This window comes from Aptenodytes patagonicus, chromosome 1 (genome assembly GCF_965638725.1).
Source record: "Aptenodytes patagonicus chromosome 1, bAptPat1.pri.cur, whole genome shotgun sequence".
Taxonomy (NCBI): domain Eukaryota; kingdom Metazoa; phylum Chordata; class Aves; order Sphenisciformes; family Spheniscidae; genus Aptenodytes; species Aptenodytes patagonicus.
Genome location: NC_134949.1, coordinates 136,827,325 through 136,847,220, shown reverse-complemented (window position 1 = coordinate 136,847,220; position 19,896 = coordinate 136,827,325). Strand labels below are relative to the sequence as shown.

General features: G+C 44.7%; 1 protein-coding gene across 1 annotated transcript in view; it reads right to left on the bottom strand.

Moving 5' to 3' along the window:
• PCYT1B (phosphate cytidylyltransferase 1B, choline) overlaps window positions 1-19,347 on the bottom strand; it is a 36,492-nt gene extending 17,145 nt beyond the window's left edge. Inside the window, exons 1-3 of the mRNA XM_076356022.1 lie at window positions 19,224-19,347; window positions 3,624-3,723; window positions 2,057-2,173 (exon numbers count right to left, since the gene is read on the bottom strand). Of these exons, the coding sequence (XP_076212137.1) occupies window positions 2,057-2,173; window positions 3,624-3,723; window positions 19,224-19,340 (334 nt within the window). The 5' untranslated portion in view covers window positions 19,341-19,347. The remainder of the gene's footprint in view (window positions 1-2,056; window positions 2,174-3,623; window positions 3,724-19,223) is intronic.
• Between the last annotated feature and the right edge of the window lie 549 nt (window positions 19,348-19,896).

Below are 19,896 nucleotides of genomic sequence, written 5' to 3'. Positions count from 1 at the left end.
ATAAATGCAACTTTATTAATGCTGCAGGGAAGTGTGAGAGCAGCCCTACAGCTGCTGCTTCTTTCTAATTTGAAAACATCAACCTATCAGGCGAGGCACTGGCAAAGATGCAGTCTTTTTTGAGATCTAAAATGGATGTTCTTGCTGTGATGGTCGTTAAGGACCTTTAAAGTAGGAAAAATGTAGGAAGGCTTAGATAGCCCTGGAGTTTGTGCAAAATTCAAAGCCAGATAATAATATACATAAGAATTTCAGCTAGTGAAATGCCACTCTATTCTATTATGTCATTTTTTTATGCCTGCTGACAAGAAATTTAATGGAGATCAAAGCATTTTCAGTAGAAAGATCCTTTCTGAGATTGTATTTATATTTATTTACAGCCTTTATGTCATCTTAAAGCTACCCTCTCCTGGAAGAAAGTCTACTAAAATTATTGGAAAATAGTAATTTTTGCTTGAATTCTGCAGAAAGGTTTGATTTCATTTTTTGATTACTGTTTGTTCATGTACACAGCAGACACAATATCGCTGTACTTCCTTTTGATTCTGTCGTCCTGCTCTAATGACTGATTTGGGAAGGTACAAATATCTATTAAAAAAAAAAATCCTTAGCTCCAAATAATTGTCTTCACAACGAGAAATAAAAAGGGTTGGTTGTGGTGTCCACAAAGACACATGACACCAGTGCTTTTGCAGCACAAATTGTATGTGGGTGTGGAAAGGTGCCCATTTTTTAAACATGCTAAGATGCAGAATGCCTCGCTGGGAAGAGGTGCTGATGAGTGCTGGCTGCTTTGTCCTTCACTCCAAAAATAAGGGCAAAGTGAAGCTATGCCATGAATTTCAAAGGAGCCAGGCTATTGTCCCAGAGTTCCTTCCCTGATCTGGGACACACCCTCCCTCCTTTAAAAGCAACAACAAAACCTACATAACTTGCATTTTTTTTAAACCTCACAGTCTTGCACCTCCACTAGCTTCTCCTGCAAGCTATCTGGCTCAGCAGGAAAACAAGAGAGTCCTAAAGGTTTCCTTCATAACAAAGGGATGTCTCCTTTCCCTCCCAGGAAGCTCCATGGGAATTGCCACGATTCAAACTTAAGAGTAAAACCAAAAAGTGGGTTTATAAGGAGATTTTGCTTTTCCTCTCTGTTGGGTCTTTTTTTCCCCGCCTTTCAACTGATTTGGGACAAAGATGCAAAATGATGCATCGTATAACGTGTCTGAAGGTTGCATTCACGTTCGCTTTATCATCACTGCTGTAAGCATTTGAGCAGTTGAAGGTTGCTGTGAAATGTTTACGTGAGGCATATCTCAACCCCAAAGGTGCAGGGAAACTGGAACCCAAATGCATGTTTCTGAGGCCTCGCGAGAGCAGGGCTTGCACAGCCAGCTAGGCAGGACACAGCCACCCTCCGGTGACTCCTCAGGCACGTACCAACTGCTGAAGAGCTGTTAGCCAGCCGCAGAGCAAAAACCAGAAGATATTCATGGCAAAAAAACCAGTAAGGAAGTAACCTGCCCGGGGACACTCGTGAGCTGAAAACTACGTTCAAATCATGACCTACATTTGGGTTTCCAATGATAACGGGCTGGATTTAGCTTCTCTGCTGATGCTGAGGGCTGGGTCTGCACACACAGTACTGACCTGGCAGCCAGGGGATGTGGGCTGTGCCTGGCTGGCGGAGGGACCGAGGAGCCAGAAATAAATGAGCGGTTGATCTCATTCACTCATCTCCATCTTTGAACAATTTTGAGTGAATAACTGAAAAAGGTAAATTATTCATATGGAGCTATTCTAAGCTCAGAGTCATGCAGGCACCTGCTTTAACTAGAATGGGAATTGTGCCTGTGCTGCTGAGGGCAGAATTTGACTTTTACTTTAATTGATGCAATTGCAAGATGTAATTCAAGGCAAATCGCCTATAGAAAGCCCCCAGAGTGAAAGCAGTATTCAAAGTCACAGTGTATAAACAGCTGGGGGTGCGAACAAGGCAATAACTCTCTGATACTGAAGCACAGAAGCAAAAATCCAGCGTGATAAATAACTCTGATCTTACCTCCTACTAATAAGTAGCTATTTGGGAATAGAGTTTTGGCTTGCATAAGAGCTCTAGCATGGCCAGAGTGGAAGAGGTCAAATATCCCATCTGCATACACTCTGACAGGTCTGTCAACTGTGGAGAAAGAAACACAACAGTGATTTTTCAGACCCAAAACAAGTTGCACTTAATTCTACCGGACAGGTTTTTGTTCCCAGATGATTGTGGAGATTTACCCCAGTTCTGATATTCAAAATGCACCGGGGGTGAACTCGCAGTGTTTTATCCTGCTCGTTACTTGTTCTTCTCTGTACTCTCTGCTGTTTTCTCTCAGACTTAGCCTATTTATTATCATCCATCATCCCCGTATTCTAATTTAGCAAAAATGTCATCTTCCTGCCTCATTCAGAGTTCCACCATATGTCTTGTTCTCTTCTCTCTGCCTTTCTAGACAGTTCTGCTTCCTGGATTTTTTCAAAATTTTCCTTATTTTTTCCTATCATCTCCCTTTTCCTCCCCTCTTGTCTGTGACTTACTTTTTTCCACAGCTTACCACTGTAAAAATGTATTGCTTACCTCTTCCACATAAACCTTTCGCTTCCCTTTTTTCATACTTCCCCCAAGCTCTTCTCTTCTCTCTAACGAGCCTATCATTTCTTTTTCTCACCATCCTCCTGCTATCACCCTTATAACTCTTGCTTTCTGTACGACATCTTCAGCAGCAGCCTCCAGACAGAAAAAGGACTTGCTTTACCAAATGACACGCCTGACAGCTGTGCCACCTCCAAGCAAAAGGACAGCGGAGATGAAAGCAACAGAGCTTCAACCTCCATGGACTGTGCTTCAGAGCCACAGAGAGATGTCTCTGCTGTCAGGACACCCAAGGGTCCACAGGAGAACATTGTTCCTTGCAGAGCTGACTGGAAAGCTGCAGCTTACCCGTATAAAGTGTATGTACTTTAAAAGCTTATTTTAAATATGTGAAATAAGTATACGAAGGCTTTTTTTAAAGCATCTCTTGGAATTTAGGGGGGATGAAGTAGTTATTTGGGACTTTATGTGAAATCATCCTGTTTCCCCAGCCCAATCACAAAGGTAGGTCTGGAAAAAATGTCCAGACAAAGAGTTCCAAAATCGGGCATGGTTTCTTTTCAAAGGGCAAATGGCCTTTAAGGCCCCTTAAGGTCTGATGTAATCAACAAAAACATCAGAGAAAGAAGAGGTTTTCCAGCATACAGAGGCAGTACGGGAAGAGAATCCAGGAGGTAGCCACTACACAACACAGTTTTCAGGCTGGCTGGAGCAGACTGGCAAGCCTTCCTTCCAACCAACATGCAGACCTCCACGAAAACATCAAACTCCAACTTGAAACATTTTCTCCTGTTGTTTCCCTAGCAGAAGATAATGGTCCTCTAGTTACTGGTTTCTTCCCCATTACCTGATAGCACCAGATACCAGGCCGGCCTTTCTGCTTCCAAGTGGAAGGCACAAGTGAGCATTGACAGACGTTTGTAAGGGAGAGCCTGTGCTTTGGTCCCAGGGTCCCAGCACCCATGGTCCTGCTGATGTTGCTCTCTACACATACCTGGCGTTCCCAGGCGGGCTTGTGCAATGGTTAGCTTCTCATGGGGGGCTTGGCACTGACAGCTTGTTTCATCTGCAAATGGAGCAGGTGCCGTCAGAGTCTGGAAGGGGGAAAAACACAAAGAAAGTAAGTTTGGTTTTTCCATCAAGTAGTTAAAAAAGAACCATTTAGCTGTGGCAGGATGCTGTAACCAGGCTTAATGCTGGTTTTTTCCCCGGGGATTATTGCTTTTTGGTCACCCCTGAGCATACACAATTCACACAAGGTAAAATGATGAGGAAAATAAAGCTTTCCAAACACATCATGCAACTTAATTCTTTGTCTGTTGAGAAGTTCAAGCACTTTTGAGGTAGGTGCAGGTTCATAATTTTTCTTTTGCAGGGCAAAGTCGGGTTTGATGGCCCAAGCAGCTTAATCCTTGGTTTGGTCTCAGTAAGTCCAAAGGCCCAAGATGCAAAATGTATTCTGCTATGTGTAAATAATAGCTGGAAAAACTAACTGGGATTTAGAAAGCTGCAAATGGGCCACCTCCTCACAAGCACCAGCTCCTCCCACTGACAAGACATCAGTAGAGATGATTGAGACTACAGGTGGTTTTGTTGTGTCTTTAATCAGAACCTTGTATAATTTTGAGGAGCCATTCAAAATAAAGCCAAGACTGCAACCAGAAGTCCCGCCTAACTAGAGTTAACTGGGCTGCAACTCCTTTCTCTGGTCTGACACATACTGTAATAGTACTAAAATGGTCTAACTGTGATCAGAGCACCACAAGGGTACTTGCTCTGAAGAGCTTATAACCTAAAGATATAAGAGAGAGAGTGAGGATGTGTGAAGAATGACATGGCATTATCTGTCAGGAAACTTGATTACAGAAATGGCATTTTCTGCCCATGCCTATATAGGAAGTTATCAGCGATCAGAACCTCCGATATTTATTATCTGCCATATGGTCCGATATGAAAAAACATGCTTCTGCTGCTCTTGGCTTGAAATCTTTATGATATCATAGAAAGAGCAAACTACCATGAGCTGAGTTTTGGTTTGCTTTGTTTTTGTGAGATGAGGTGGTAGTTGAGACAAGCCGAAGGAAATCTATCCCTTTGCCTCCACCATGATTTAGCTGGGACCTCATGGCCTCGCAGCAGTGGCTTGCTTGGGTTTTGACAGTGACCACTTGTGTGATGTACAGTTGTCATACCAGTTTGAGCACCCACGGTTGATCGTAACAGAATCTCTTGTTCCCTTTACACTTTTCTTCAGCTTTTAGATGCTGAATGCTTAATCACTGAGCATTTATTTTCTTTAGCATCCCTGAGACACTTTAAAACATGTCATGCCTAATTGCTGCTGACCTCTGGGCTCACTGGCTTGTTGCATGGAAAGCTCAGAGGACAGTAGTAAAAGAGCAACAAAGACTTAAAGATTCATATCCAGCTCTTTCTGCTGATTTACTAGTCATTTTGTTTACCGAAAGCGCTAAAATTTTATGTAGATTTCTTTTTTTTCTCCTTCCCTTTTTCTTTCCTTTTTTTCATAATCTCAAATCATCATCATTAGTATCTTAGTGATGAAAATCACAGCATCTCTGCAGGGACAAGGTTAAAAATGGAGAAACTATGACCAAGTCCAAGTTTCTGTCTGGGTTTCATGGACGGGAACTGTTCATCGGGCCACCCATGCCGCACAGCGTAGAACATTACACATAATCATACTGTGCCAGCTCCTTCCTTTATTTTCTAAATACTGTCTTTTTGCTTCTGGCTTTGCAATCGCTGTGTGCTAACCCGTCTTTTTATCTCCAAGCAAGGTCAAGTTACACGGCAGCCCATACAGCCTGGTTCCCGCTGGGATAAAGAGGAAGGCAGAAATGTTAAAACAGTAATGGCTAGGTAATCAGATCCTAGCTTGGCAGAGGCTGTTTCCTTGGAGATTATTTGAAGAAAATAGGCCTGGTTTGCAGGAAGATTTTGCCCCCCCCCCCCCCGGCAAACACAGTGGTGCTTTTTACCCATATAAACACCTTTGCAACACCAAGATTTTTCTTTCGGTCTTTGCTCAATGGCGAACAACCTCTATTAGCTTCCCATCAGTCCAGGTTTTGTAAATGCTCACCGTTAAAGCCTGCTTTATGGTTGAGGGCTTAGAACCAGACCTGTCAATATTCCCATTACTCTGTGACCTCTCGAGTCACTGGATATGAAAATACATTAAAGAGAATAGATTAAAATCAGCAATATTCTATGAAAGCCACGTAGAGAAATGCATAAATACCATGTGCTGACAGATCAAGGGAAATACAGCAATAGCTTCCCAATGAGTATCCAATACTATTTCATTTTATCTGGCCTAGAAAAAATGTTGCTGAGCTTAACAAAAACATCTCAGGAGTAAAATAAGATGAGACCATTTGGTTTGTATATTATAGCATAAGATAAAATATTTCAAGAAATTATTAAAAACCAGAAATAATTCATCAAACCTCTTTCAGTTTGTATATAATTACTTGTATTCCTTCCAGTTTCTTGTCAGTAATAACTAGAATTGGGAGAAAAGAGCAAGTAATTTATATAGCAGCTTTTTCATTTTGGTTAATCCATTAAAGTACTTTTAGAAATTCGCTATAGTTTTGCCAATAATCAGATGGTTAGACAAAGACTTTGTGCAAATGTACGTCTGTCTTCTCTGACAGATTTTTCCCTTCATCTGTGCCTTCATTATTTTCTAGGCATTTACATTTTGTGATTAGTCAAGCAAGTCAAATTAGCCTCGTATATTGGACCAAGGTAAGCTTCTGAGATCTGCATCATCCTGTAGTAGGGTGCTCTATAGCCTAAGCATGAGTTCAGTGATGAATTACCTCATTTTGTTTGTTCAGCACCTGCCTCCTCCTTGTATTATTTGATATTCTTGTACTGGAAGCTTCAGTAAATTCATCCATAGTCACCTATTCCCCGCCTCTCATGATTTCCTAGTCCTCTCCCTTTTCTCCCCTCAGTCACGTTTTCCAGGCTGAAGAGCTTTACCGTGTTTATTTGTTCCTTGCACGGAAGCTGGTCCACAACTTTGATTATTTTTGTTGCCCTTCCCTGTTAACTGCAAGGTGGTTTATACAGTGCTCGAACTGATAACTCTTCCAGTTTCTAGAGCTTTAATAGATAGGAATAGAAAATTATTTACATGGTGCTCACACTTTGCGGTTATCTTTGATGACATAAGCACCTTACACCTGGTGTCAGCAGCGAGACCTTACTTTCATTTAAGCAGTCCAAATGCCGCATTGTTACTGTATTATTAATATGTGGTGTCTAGAGAAAGCCTATTACATGTCATAAACGGAGAAATCATTGTAATATTAGGACTTGTTAGTGATATTTACTTCAGAGGTTGTTAAAAAAACTCTTGCAATGCAAGTCCTATTTGCTGGGAATGAAGACACTGCATTCAATTATAATTAAATTCACTTCCTAAAAATGAACATATGCAAGAACATCATATCCAATAAGCCTAGCATATCAGAAGCCATTCATTCTATGTCAAGTTTAAACAGTGTCTTACTTGCATTCTCACAAATTTGCAAAATAACTGAATGATGCTCAATAAACTTCAGGAAATTAAAAGATGGAAGGTAAGTAAAGGGGGGCTTCCTAGCAAATGCCTCACAGCTCCATTTGCACCCAGTAACGTCTTTGTAACCCCCAACTACATTTAATGAGACAGTAGCCCAGAGAGGAGAGTACCGTGTGGTAGGCAGCACTGAGCTGGTTCTGTGGCCGGGATACTTTATGAAGAAACCCTACATGACAGCTAGAGCAGCTTATTTTCAGGCGTATCTTGATGCTGCCTTTTTATTATCACTCTTCATAGTCTCTTAGGCTACCGTAGCTGTTTAACTTAGCTGCTGGTCAGCAGATAAACATTCATAGCTTATGTTTCCAATGGATTAAAAGGAAAGTGGTTGGTGATTTGTAGAGGAACAGGAGTCATACCACTGAAAGAACAGGTCAAAGCACCTCCACACCCTCTCTTTTGTTTACAGCCTGTAATAGGAAATAATTAGTTGTGTTATTGTTTGCTTGTTTTCTGTATGGTTGTTGGTTGGGTTTTTTTTTACATAGCGGCTAGGAAGACAGAAGTATTTTTTAAATGGGCAAATGTAGACCCATCTGTGCATCTGCCATTATAACTCTGCCTGCAGGGTAACTGCATGCAACATGTGCTAATGGAAGGAGCTACTCTTTTTTTTCTTTTTTTTTTTTTGTTGATTCGCACAGCTATACTACCTCCCTCACCATGTGCCATAGACAAAAACGTTGTTCTCTTGGTAGAGAGAATAGGTGTATTGCCATCTAAGAGGGACAACATGGCAGGGCATAAGCAATCTGGGACGTTCCTGGAATGCGTCGATGATAACTTCCTTCTCCAAGTGGTAGAGGAGCCAACGAGGAGAGGTGCTATGCTGGACCTTGTTCTCACCAACAAGGAGGGGCTGGTGGGGAATGTGAAGCTCAAGGGCAGCCTGGGCTGCAGTGACCACGAAATGGTGGAGTTCAAGATCCTTAGGGCACCGAGGAGGGCGCACAGCAAGCTCACTACCCTGGACTTCAGGAGAGCAGACTTTGGCCTCTTCAGGGATCTGCTTGGTAGAGTGCCATGGGACAAAGCCCTGGAGGGAAGAGGGGCCCAAGAAAGCTGGGTAATATCCAAGAATCACCTCCTTCAAGCTCAGGAGCGATGCATCCCAACAAAGAGGAAGTCAGGCAGAAACGCCAGGAGGCCTGCATGGATGAACAAGGAGCTCCTGGACAAAATCCAACACAAAAAGGAAGCCTACAGAGGGTGGAAGCAAGGACAGGTAGCCTGGGAGGAATACAGAGAAGTTGTCTGAGCAGCCAGGGATCAGGTTAGGAAAGCTAAAGCCCTGATAGAATTAAATCTGGCCAGGGACATCAAGGGCAACAAGAAAAGATTCTACAGGTACGTCAGGGATAAAAGGAAGACGAGGGAAAATCCTACCTCGGACAAAGGCAAACCCATCTGTGGGATTGCTTTTGCTGTAGGACCTGGGTGCACTTGGTGGATAATGCGGAAGGATGGGGAAGTCCGATGTGTACCTCAAGGGGATTTGATTTTGGGTGACAATAGCCAATGATCTAAATTATGTGATGTTAAGTGCTACATAATATTATATGCCATACTAATGATATTACAATAAGAATCACCCACATTAATGAAGAATAAACTTCGATGAAACCGAGCAAAGCACAGTGATGATGGTACCAGAATGACTTCAACAAGACTCCAACACCACATACCATCTCCATCTTTCCTGCCCTGGAAGACTGTTACGACAGATGGAGCCCAAAGTCATGGACTGAATGAACTCACCGAACATTTTAGAGGGATGGCCCATAGACCAAGGGAATGATATCTCTGTGTGTGTATATATATATATTAAAAGAAACCCAGGAAAAGGGGTGGTGATTAATGGAAATGTACTGGAAAATATGAGACTTGAGCATGACATAGATGGTGTAGAATAAGGGGTGGATAATGTCCTGGTTTCAGCAGGGATAGAGTTAATTTCCTTCTTAGTAGCTGGTACAGTGCTGTGTTTTGGATTTAGGATGAGAACAAAGTTGATAACACACCGATGTTTTAGTTGTTGCTAAGCAGTGCTTACACTAGTCAAGGACTTTTCAGTTTCCCATGCTCTACTGACTGAGAAAGCTGGAGGGGCACAAGAAGCTGGGAGGGGGCACAGCCAGGACAGCTGACCCAAACTGGCCCAAGGGACATTCCATATCATGTGACGTCATGCTCAGTACATAAACTGGGGAAAGCTGCCCAGGGGGGCCGCTGCTCGGGGACTGGCTGGGCATCGGTCGGTGGGTGGTGAGCAATTGCACTATGCATCACTTGCTTTGTGTAGTATTATTATTATTATTGTTATTATTATTATTATTATTACATTATTATTATTGCTATTATTTTATTTCAATTATTAAACTGTTTTTATCTCAACCCACGAGTTTTTCTCACTTCTACTCTTCCAATTCTCTCCCCCATCCCACCGGGGGTAGGGGGGGGAAGGAGTGAGCGAGTGGCTGTGTGGTACTCAGTTGCCGACTGAGGTTAACCCACAACAGTCGTCTATCTGGACATCTGTAAGGCCTTTGACATGGTCCCCCACAACATCCTTCTCTCTAAACTGGAGAGGTATGGATTTGATGGGTGGACTGTCCGGTGGGTGAGGAATTGGTTAGATGATGGCATCCAGAGGGTAGTGGTCAATGGCTCAATGTCCAGGTGGAGATCGGTGATGAGTGGCATCCCGCAGGGGTCCGTATTGGGACCGGTACTGTTTAATACCTTCATCAATGACATAGTGGGATCGAGTGCACCCTCAGCAAGTTTGCAGATGACACCAAGCTGGGTGGTGTGGTCGACACGCCAGAGGGACGGGATGCCATCCAGAGGGACCTGGACAAGCTGGAGAAGTGGGCCCATATGAACCTCATGAGGTTTAACAAGGCCAAGTGCAAGGTCCTGCACCTGGGTCGGGGCAACCCCCAGTATCAATACAGGCTGGGGAGATGAAGGGATTGAGAGCAGCCCTGCCGAGAAGGACTTGGGGGTACTGGTGGATGAAAAGCTGGACATGAGCCAGCAATGTGCGCTCGCAGCCCAGAAGGCCAACCGTATCCTGGGCTTCATCAAAAGAAGCGTGGCCAGCAGGTGGAGGGAGGTGATTCTGCCCCTCTACTCTGCTCTGGTGAGACCCCACCTGGAGTACTGCGTCCAGCTCTGGAGCCCTCAGCATAAGAAAGACACGGACCTGTTGGAGCGGGTCCAGAAGAGGGCCACGAAAATGATCAGGGGGGTGGAACACCTCTCCTCTGAAGAAAGGCTGAGAGAGTTGGGGTTGTTCAGCCTGGAGAAGAGAAGGCTTTGGGGAGACCTTATTGCAGCTTATCAGTACTTAAAGGGGGCTTACAAAAAAGATGGCAGCAAACTCTTTAGCAGGGCCTGTTGCAACAGGACAAGGGGGAATGGCTTTAAACTAAAGGGGGGTAGATTTAGACTAGATATAAGGAAGACATTTTTTTATGCTGAGGGTGGTGAAACACTGGCACAGGTTGCCCAGAGAGGTGGTGGATGCCCGCGGAAACCTTCAAGGTCAGGTTGGACGGGGCTCTGAGCAACCTGATCTAGTTGAAGATGTCCCTGCCCACGGCAGGGGTGTTGGACTAGATGTCCTTTAGAGGTCCCTTCCAACCCAAACTATTCTATGATTCTATGATGATTTTGCCATCAGCAAAGGTCTAAGAAAATTTCAGATCTTGAACCAGTATAGCTACACAGGCCAAAACTTGGTAGAGCAGGCTGGGTGCTCTGTGCTTATAAAACAATTAAGCTGGTAGGCAAATTCTGTGGGAGGTCTGATGCTGTAATCTCCTTTTATCTCAGAGGCAGTATTTAAAACAGATAACTCATTTCACTGGAACAAATCACGTGGGTAAGATCTACTCATATGAGGAAAGATTATTTTGGGAACCTGCTCCTGATGTTGGCAAACAATAATTACAGAGCAGGAAACACTGACATCAGTTTTAAGGAACATTTAAGAGAAAAACACTACCAAAACTCTTCAGAAGGAACTAAAAATACATGCTGAGTTTCCAAAGTATGAATACCCTTTGCAAGTGGGAAGACTATGTTAAGGACTACCAAGGTCTTCTCTTAGAGGTGCAGGGAGTCAACACTGTGAAAAATGAAAACCATGTTGTCTCATGTATTACCTTTGGTAACCTTGATCCAAACAGGTAAATTTATACGCAATTAAGTTGTAATTGAATGTTACTGGTGGGTGCCTCCAGGTAAACTTTCCACAAACATTTCCAATATTAATGCATGTATCAAAAGAAAATCTAGCCTGTTCTCCCACAGTTCTGCTGACTCAGGGAGGTGGATGTAAACTAAAAATAAGGCAAACTAACCTAATAAGAATAATAAACAAAAAATCTGTTTGCAGGCATTCCAAATTGCCTTATTCTCAGTTGCTTTTTCTGGGCTTTATCTTCAATCAAATATACTTTGTCTGTCATTAGTATTAAGTCAGTAATGATTATGTGCAAGATGCAATTACAAACTGAAGATGTAATAGAAGAAAAGCAGCTTTCACTGCCTTCTCAAGAAGCACAACGATGTATATATGTACAGATTCATAGATTATGAAACTAGAACAACTATTACATCATCTAGTCTAATATTTGCAAAAGGCCAGAGAATTTCGTTACAAGATTCCTGCATGACAGCCATGACTTTTGACTGAACTGGAACACATTATTTAGAAAATAAAATCCATTCTAGAGGTAGGATGGGCCCCAAGTCAAGGAGAGCTCAAGCGAAAGAACTGCCGAGGAAGCACCTCAATCTCCATGAACACCAGCTGGAAAAGAAATGTGACCCTCGGCAGCTTACCCACCTGAGCCCGCTCCCCTGGCACAGCTGGAAGGAGTACTGCGTACAGGTGACCCAGGTAGGACTCACTGAAAGAACAAACTGCAGCTAAGGCGGCGTGCAGCCTGTGATCCTGGGCGTCCTCCTGTCCTGATGGCTAGAGACTTAGCCAAGCTGTCAGATGTCCCAACACTGAGGAGGGATATGTAGTATTTCAGGATAAAGAAGTACTCGGCTCCTTCAACAGGGCACTGGTTACCAAGCTGCAGCCATCGCTGCTTGTTACCAAGCGACGTTACCAACCTTACCATCGCAAAACGAGGACGTTGCAACGGGACTTCAGAACCCAACTGGCCGTAGTGCATTTGCAATTCAAAGCTGAATGGCAGGTGCTTGCTGGCCTGCAAGTAATGCTGAGGGTTGGCCATGGTCAACAGACCAAAAATGTGTAACCACTGCTCTAATGCCACTCTGTGTTTTATTGATCAATCCAGAAACTGGAGATAACGTCAGTTCATATGTTTTGGATTTCTAATACCCATTTCTTTTTACTTGTACATTACTGTACACACCTGATGTATGGCTAAAAGGCCCTAACTTCAGCTTTAACGTGGGGAAGGGTTAATCTACTGAAATCAACTGAGTTATAGCTAAGCTATCGGGTGAATTTGGCCCAGTATTCAATCTCTACTTGTGCTTCTACATAAAGATACTTAACATCTATCAATTATTTCATGTCAGATGTAGGACAGCATTTTGTATAAACCATTACTCAAAATAGAGCTATGTTGAAGCAAAAAAAAACCCTATTTTTTCCTCCCACACAGGAGACACGTACTCTCTGCAGTTCCCCAGCTGGCAGGCAGAAGCATCCTGGGAAGAACTATTCTCCCATAGGGAGTGCGCTGGGCTTCTCTACCAGATCCCTGATTCATCCACTGCCTGTCACAAGAGCTTTTCACCTTATGCCATCTGTCTACGTGTGTGTAGGAAAGGAAAGCAGATTAGGTGGAAACAAAGGTATAAGCACATATTGGGATAGACAGTTCTGGCTGCACTGAGTGTCTGTGCACAATCCTGGATGTGTGGTTATACGCTACACGTACTTCTTGCCCACGTAGTTAGTATTTGGCTCCTAATTCTGTATTTCTTCTGCTCCACATCCATGTATGTGTTGGGCTTCTTTTTACATTTTATACATATGTGATGTTATAATGTTGTTTATGTTTTTGAGGAGGGAGCAGAGAGAATCTACTTACAATGGTTTTGTACTCCTTTTTAAACATATGATACAAACCTTCATAGTAACGACAACAGCACCGTTTAAGAAATTGGTAATATTCTCCTAATAAAAGCTGCTTCTAAAATAGCATTGCATATATGCATTTGCAAGCAAGGAATGCAATACACAGAATGTAACGTTTTCTCCCTGTGTTTATGTGTCATTTGTGAATCCTGCGAAAATATCTGCAGTTCTGTATGTCTGATGAATACATATTGAAACATGTTTTTGCAGAGACTATGGCATTTCAGAATGTATACCAATTGCATGTCCTTTGATGTAGTAAAGGGAAATCACAGCAGATTTTTGGTGTCTACGGGCAATTATTTTTTTTTAAGTGCGGCAAAGATTGCTACATATCCCCAAGCACAAACCACATTTGGCATGTTTTTATAGGTTTGTGCTTTTACGTAGTAGCCAACATTTATGAAAATGAAAATTAATCCAGAGCAAAACCCAAACTTGTAAAGGACCAAAAAGATATCTGGTCAAATAAAGTCATTTTGGGTTCCTTAAATGTAAGGCTATTTATATATGTATTTATGCTTAGTTCCGCATTGAAGTAAACAGATGGCAGACCCCCTAAGTCATAACATCACGTGAGAGAGAAACAGATGCATGGGACACTTTTTAACCACAATAAAACCCTCTAAATTCATCACTAGCTCCTCTGATTAAAATTGCATATACCTTCCAGTGATACAGGAAAGATAAATATGAAGATCTATGGAAGCTCATGGAAATAAAATATCTGAAATAATTCTAGAGGTTGCATCAGACCCTCTCAAAACACTGTTTGCAAATACGAAGGGAGTAAGGCATCCAGGGATGAAAATATCGGAATCCAAGGCATGCACACTTTGCTTGCAATTATTTCAGATTTTGTGCTTAACATTTCATTGCTTAACAGCAGCAACAAGGAAATTGTCTAAAGGAGTCTAATGCCCCCTTAAACCATTATACAGCACCAGTGAGAGAAAGTACTGAAATGTTCTCCTCTACCCTTCAATAAAATAAATAGAAAAACCTAGTGTTTTCCAAGTGGACTTGAATAATTTGAAAAAATGAATTCATGTACTCTCATGTCTTCTAAAAAATCAATAAAATAAACAAAATGGCTAAAGCAGCTGATACCTAAAATGACGTGAGAGCTGTGATCTTCAACTGTACCTGAGTTGCATTCTCTGAAGTACTGTAGATTCAATGGCCCCAAGATATTTGATACCTAATTCCTATTGAACTGTAAAAGTCTGTAGCCTCTGAATCTCAAGACAAGGCAGTAGAAGCAAATCCGGGCCTGGGAGCAGGCACTGGGATTGCCAGGGTGAACCTCAAATGGCCCTGATGCTTCCAGTGCCTTGGCAGAACATGTTTTATCTGCCATATGGATAGGTCCTAACTCTCCAGCTAGTCTGTCCTTGCAAAGGTGATGCTAAGCAGAAAAAACTAGTTGGGTACTTCCACACAGGGCCTCGATGCCCCTTCCTGCACAGGCAAATGGGATCTGGCCACAGCTCAAGCTGCCTGAGAACAGGCGTCCGACGGTAGCACGGATGTCACGTAGCCATGATCTCAGGAACAGCCTGGTATTCCTCGGATCACATTGCCAAGGGCAGAGCAGACACAGCAAAAAGCATCTATCTGCTTCTTTATGTCATCTTGAAGATAGATTCACTTTAAATTCATGAAAACTGCTGCTAATTCCTGCCTGGCCCTGTACCCACCAACATCCCCGCAAGCACAGCCCAAACCAACCACCTACCTGTCTACTCCCTCTCCTCCCCTATAGTTCACCCTGGCTAATTCAGGTGGTTTTCTGCTTATCTAGTTTCTTAAGATTCCTTAAGTTGTGCCTGACTTTCCCTGTGTGTTGCAGAAAGGCCTGTATTCCTGATTCGGGCTCAATCTCACATTAGACTCAAAGCACAACGAGGTAGGTACTGCGGTGGAAACGTACGTTTCATTGCCCTGCATTCCCTTAGCTGACCTAACCCTAAGGACTTCAGCCAATTTTGAAAATAAGACCCAGGTCCCAACAGTACTTTCCCAGATGTTCCCACTGAAGCCTGTCTTGGATGACAGAGAGGTGAAATATGAGGAAAAGAAGCTCTCAGCATGTTCAAGGGAAAGATGGGACCAAGCAGTAGGTTTTGAAGTTTGTTTTCAAGTAAGTTTCGATGTGTATTTGGTTTTGCTTTATCTGCAGCACTGTCCTTATAAATTGCCATTGTTTCCTTTTATGAAAGACACTATCTGGAACTCTCTTCCTGAACAAAGTGTGTTGAAATGCCTGTTTGTTTCTTTCAGGGTGAGGATTGGTAATTCTCAAGGTGCACACCGATCCTTCAAGGAGCTGCCCACGTGTGGGACCAAAGTCTTGTGGGACTAAAGTCAAACTCTTGATCCCAAGGGACATAAATAAATTATTAAAAAATAAGCAAATCATTTCACAAGGCTTTGTACTTACTCTTTGGTATTTCCTCCTACGGTATCTCTGCCATCCAGTTAAACTAAGAGCTTGCCTCACTTACGGGCCTTTTTAGTACAGACGCACGCAGGCAAACCCCAACGCTGGGCTTCCCAGGTTGAGATCCACAGCCCAGCAGTGCTCTACAGCTTGTTGAAAGTTATCCAGGGGCAACTGCCATACCTTGAATGTGCAGCATGATATCACCGGCAGCGATGTTTATCCCATTTCAAACAATGAAAGCCCCCATGACCAAACCATGGGTATCCTAGGGTTTAAGTAGGAGAAGCAATGCTCTCTTAAAAAAATGGATGGGACAGTGGTAGATGAGAAAGTGGCCTAACCCAGCAGTTTGGTCCAGACGAGAGACGGATAAATGCAAAACTATACAAACCAGGATTGGAGAAAGGCTATTTGTGTTTTTTTTTTTTCTTGACTACAAAACTGCTAAAATCGCCGCTGCGGATAAAGCCTGCGACTCTAATTGGTTTGTTTCTCCGTTGTGCATTGAGACTAAGGTACGTGTGTCACTCAGAGAAAGATTTTCCTGGCATTCAGATACGTGGAAGTTGAGAACGTAAAGAAGGCAAAGATTAAGTGAGAGATGGACCAGGGGAATTGACTGAAGCACGAATGCTCGTTAATGCTCTCGTTGGTTAAGAAAACCCAAAGAGTGTCTTGGGAAAAAATTAATGGCAATTTATATCACAACAGTACTAGGCACTGGAAAACATCAGGTTTCAATACACATTGAAACTTACCTGAGAATTGCCTTCAATGTCCCCTGTTTTCCTGCTCTTTGAAGGATACAGGGGTTTTCTTTAGTCCTACTGTGACACTTCCTGCCAAGCTAGCAGACTCCATAGCCTAAAATCAGAGGATCTAGTGGCAGATATCCATTAAAAATATTCACAGTTTTAAGGCTTTAAATAAATAATTCTTGTTTTAATGAAAAGGACGACAACTGTTTCAGAAAAGAACTAACCCCCTTTTCATCTTCTAAAATTCAAGCTGATTCTGAAGTTATATTTCTTTTCTTAACAAAAATTGCTTCCTAAAAATGAGCCTATATTAGGAACTTCAAAGCCCAGATAATTAATTTTGGAGATGCATAATAACCAATGAACAGCATTAAAAAGTCATCCGTAAATATCACAGACTTTACTTGCCACCAGTTGTATCATTCTGAGGTACCAAAGCCATCCTGAGGTACGATCCTGAGGTCCAGGATAATAAAACAATACTAAAATGTTAACCGAGACACCCTCTTTCATTTGTATTAATGAAGTAAGTGATGTGGTTACTGGCCCACCACTGTACCTGCTGCCTTCAAAGGAGTGGGATCAGAGAAAGTACTGAAGATCTTAAAAAAGGTCTGATAGGAACTTGGTATCCATGTTATTAGATCATCTGTCAAGGGGTGATGCACTCTAACTCTTCAGGACACCAGCTCTGAATTCTTCTCACTTAAGACATAACTTGACTACTCTTGCTTGCATCACTCCTTATGCTCTAACAACAAGTACGGTGTATTGCATTATACTTCACCAGGCAATTCTTTTTTTGCCTGAAGATAACGTAGGTCTGCTGACTGACAAAATACCACTTTATAAGGATACACTTTCCATAAATCTTTATTCAAAATGTCTCCACTGTCCATTGTTGATACTCAGGAAGATCTAAAACATCATAATGAATTCCTGTTTTATTCACGTACTCTAGCTGTCACCTTAATTTCCAGAGAAATTATACTGGAACGCATGATACTGTAAATACTGGCATCATATTGTCACTTCTTTCTTTAAAATCTTTTAAAATGTCAGACTACATGGAGTAATATATTCAAACGGGTTGTTGTATCTGAGCTTTTGACAGAGAAATCTTAGACAGTCTGTACGAACACACTGCAGTAACAACACGTGAGCTAACTTCCCCTATTAAAACGGCTCCAAAAGCCTTCCATGAACAAATTAACAGTCGTCTTTAAAGTTGATTCTAATTATAAGTAGAAAACATTAATTTAGGTCAGCTCCAACAACTGTTGCTGTTTCTTGTCATATCAGAACAATGTCTCAACTATAGCATTGAATTTAATTACTGAAGTTTGATGTTTAAATATGTTTTAATTAGGACTGTGACTGAATTCTGGTGTTAAATCTAATTTCCAGTACCAAACTGTTGCATCAATCATGCACTTTCAACACCTTGATGCTGTCTCTGCATCTCTGTGTATGCAAACAGGTCTTGTTATTCTTTTTCTACCGCCTTGCCAATGGCGCATACCATGTTGGGGAAAGGAGTGATCATTCCTGACAGGAATAATAAAAGGTTTCAATAAAAAGCAAGGAAACATTCCAATTATTTCAAATTAGCACATGAAAAAAGGGCAGCTCTCAGAAGCTTAACTCTTGGGGCGCAGCAGCCTTGTGAAGTTGCCTGCACGATCTGAGGGAGCCTTGCCTCACCTTTAACACAAGACCACCAAAGGAGTTTACTTTTACCATCACTCTCCTGGCTCTTCCTCATCCTCCCGTCCCCCCGAAAACCGCGGCTCTCCAAGACTCTCTCCCTTACACATCCCGAGTCCAATAGGAAACTCCTCACTGGGCTCTGAAGTTGAGAAAAGTGGCGTTTACCATTCCTGGGTGCACTAAACCTGGCCGAGGGGCTGGCCGCAGGGCTCAGCAGGAGCCGGGAGGGTCACTGAGGAGGAGGAGGAGGCGACCGGCCCCGGCAGGAGGGGCCCCTGTGAGCCGGGGCCGCGGCTCGGGCCCCGCGCAGCCGGCACGGGGAGAGGCCGGGACCGGCCGCCGCTCCCGGCAGCCGCCTCCTTCGAGCGTACGCTGCTCCTCTGCATTCGCTATTAAAGACATGCAGCTTTTTTTGTTGTAATACGGCTTTACCGAGTCACATGCTTCCCACTACGGGAGCTGAAATCGCGGCTTTGTACTCCGGCTATTTCCTGCGAGCCTTTTACAAATGCGGCAGACCTTGCCACAGCTCTTCCCAAATGCACCCGTATTGGTCGGGGGCTCAGCGGCGTCGGGCTTCCAGCTTTTAAAGAAGGGACCAGACATTCTGCCTAGCTGTCGCTGTACTCCCCGAAGTCCCCCGACGGCAAAGCACAGCAAGGGCAGCCGGACGGGATCCGAAGGCGAGGGGACAGCCCACCCCCACGGCAGCCTTTGCTTTCCCCTTCCCCGCGGAGGCGCGGCGCTACACAAAGGGACCTGCCGTAAGGCGGCACTGGCCTCTCCCTCCCTCGCTCTCCCCCGCCGCCGCGCCCCCCCGCACGCGCCCCCCCGCCCCGCGGCCCCGCAGCGCCCGGGGAGGCTCGGGCGGGAGGGCCGAGGTGGGGCCGAGCCCCCGCCCGGGGCCGGGCCCGACTCACCAGGCGAGGCTGGGGGCAGGTGTGCTCTAGCTCCTCCATGGCCTCCGAGCGCCGCGCCTCAGAGGGGGATTTCGGGATACCTGTTTCTGACTCAGCATCGGGCGCGAGCACTGGCATGGCCGGCGGCAGCCTCGCCCGCCGCCGCCGCCGCCGCCGCCCGGGCCCGCCCGGCGCGGGGCTCCGCCGTCACGCGTGTGCCCGCCCCGCGGGGGGTCTCCCCGGGAGCCGCCCGGGGGCACGGCCGCCGCGCGTCGCCATGGCAACGGGGCGGCCGCCGCGCCACCGCCCCCTCCGCGCGGGGGACGCCGCGCTCATTTGCATGCGGCCTCCTGGTTGGCTGCTGCCCCGCCGCGCCACCGCGGCCCCCGGCGGCTCCCCCGGCGGCCCCGGTCCTCCGCGGCCCCCGGCCGCAGGCCCGCCGCGCCGCGGCCCTCCGCTGCCGGGCAGCCCCCTCGGGGCGCCTGCTAAAGCGCCCCCGAACCGCGTCCTCGCCGCGCCGCACCGGTGCGGGGTGTGCCCTCCTAGTGCGGGCGGGCCCGCCTTAGTGCCACGCACCGAGGTGTGCCGGAGCGGTGTGGGCATTTGGGAGGCAGAGACGCGCCGAGAGCCGCACCGCCCTATCCCCCCGGCCCCAACCCCTGCACAGCTGCACCGCCAGGCCAGGCGCCGCTTC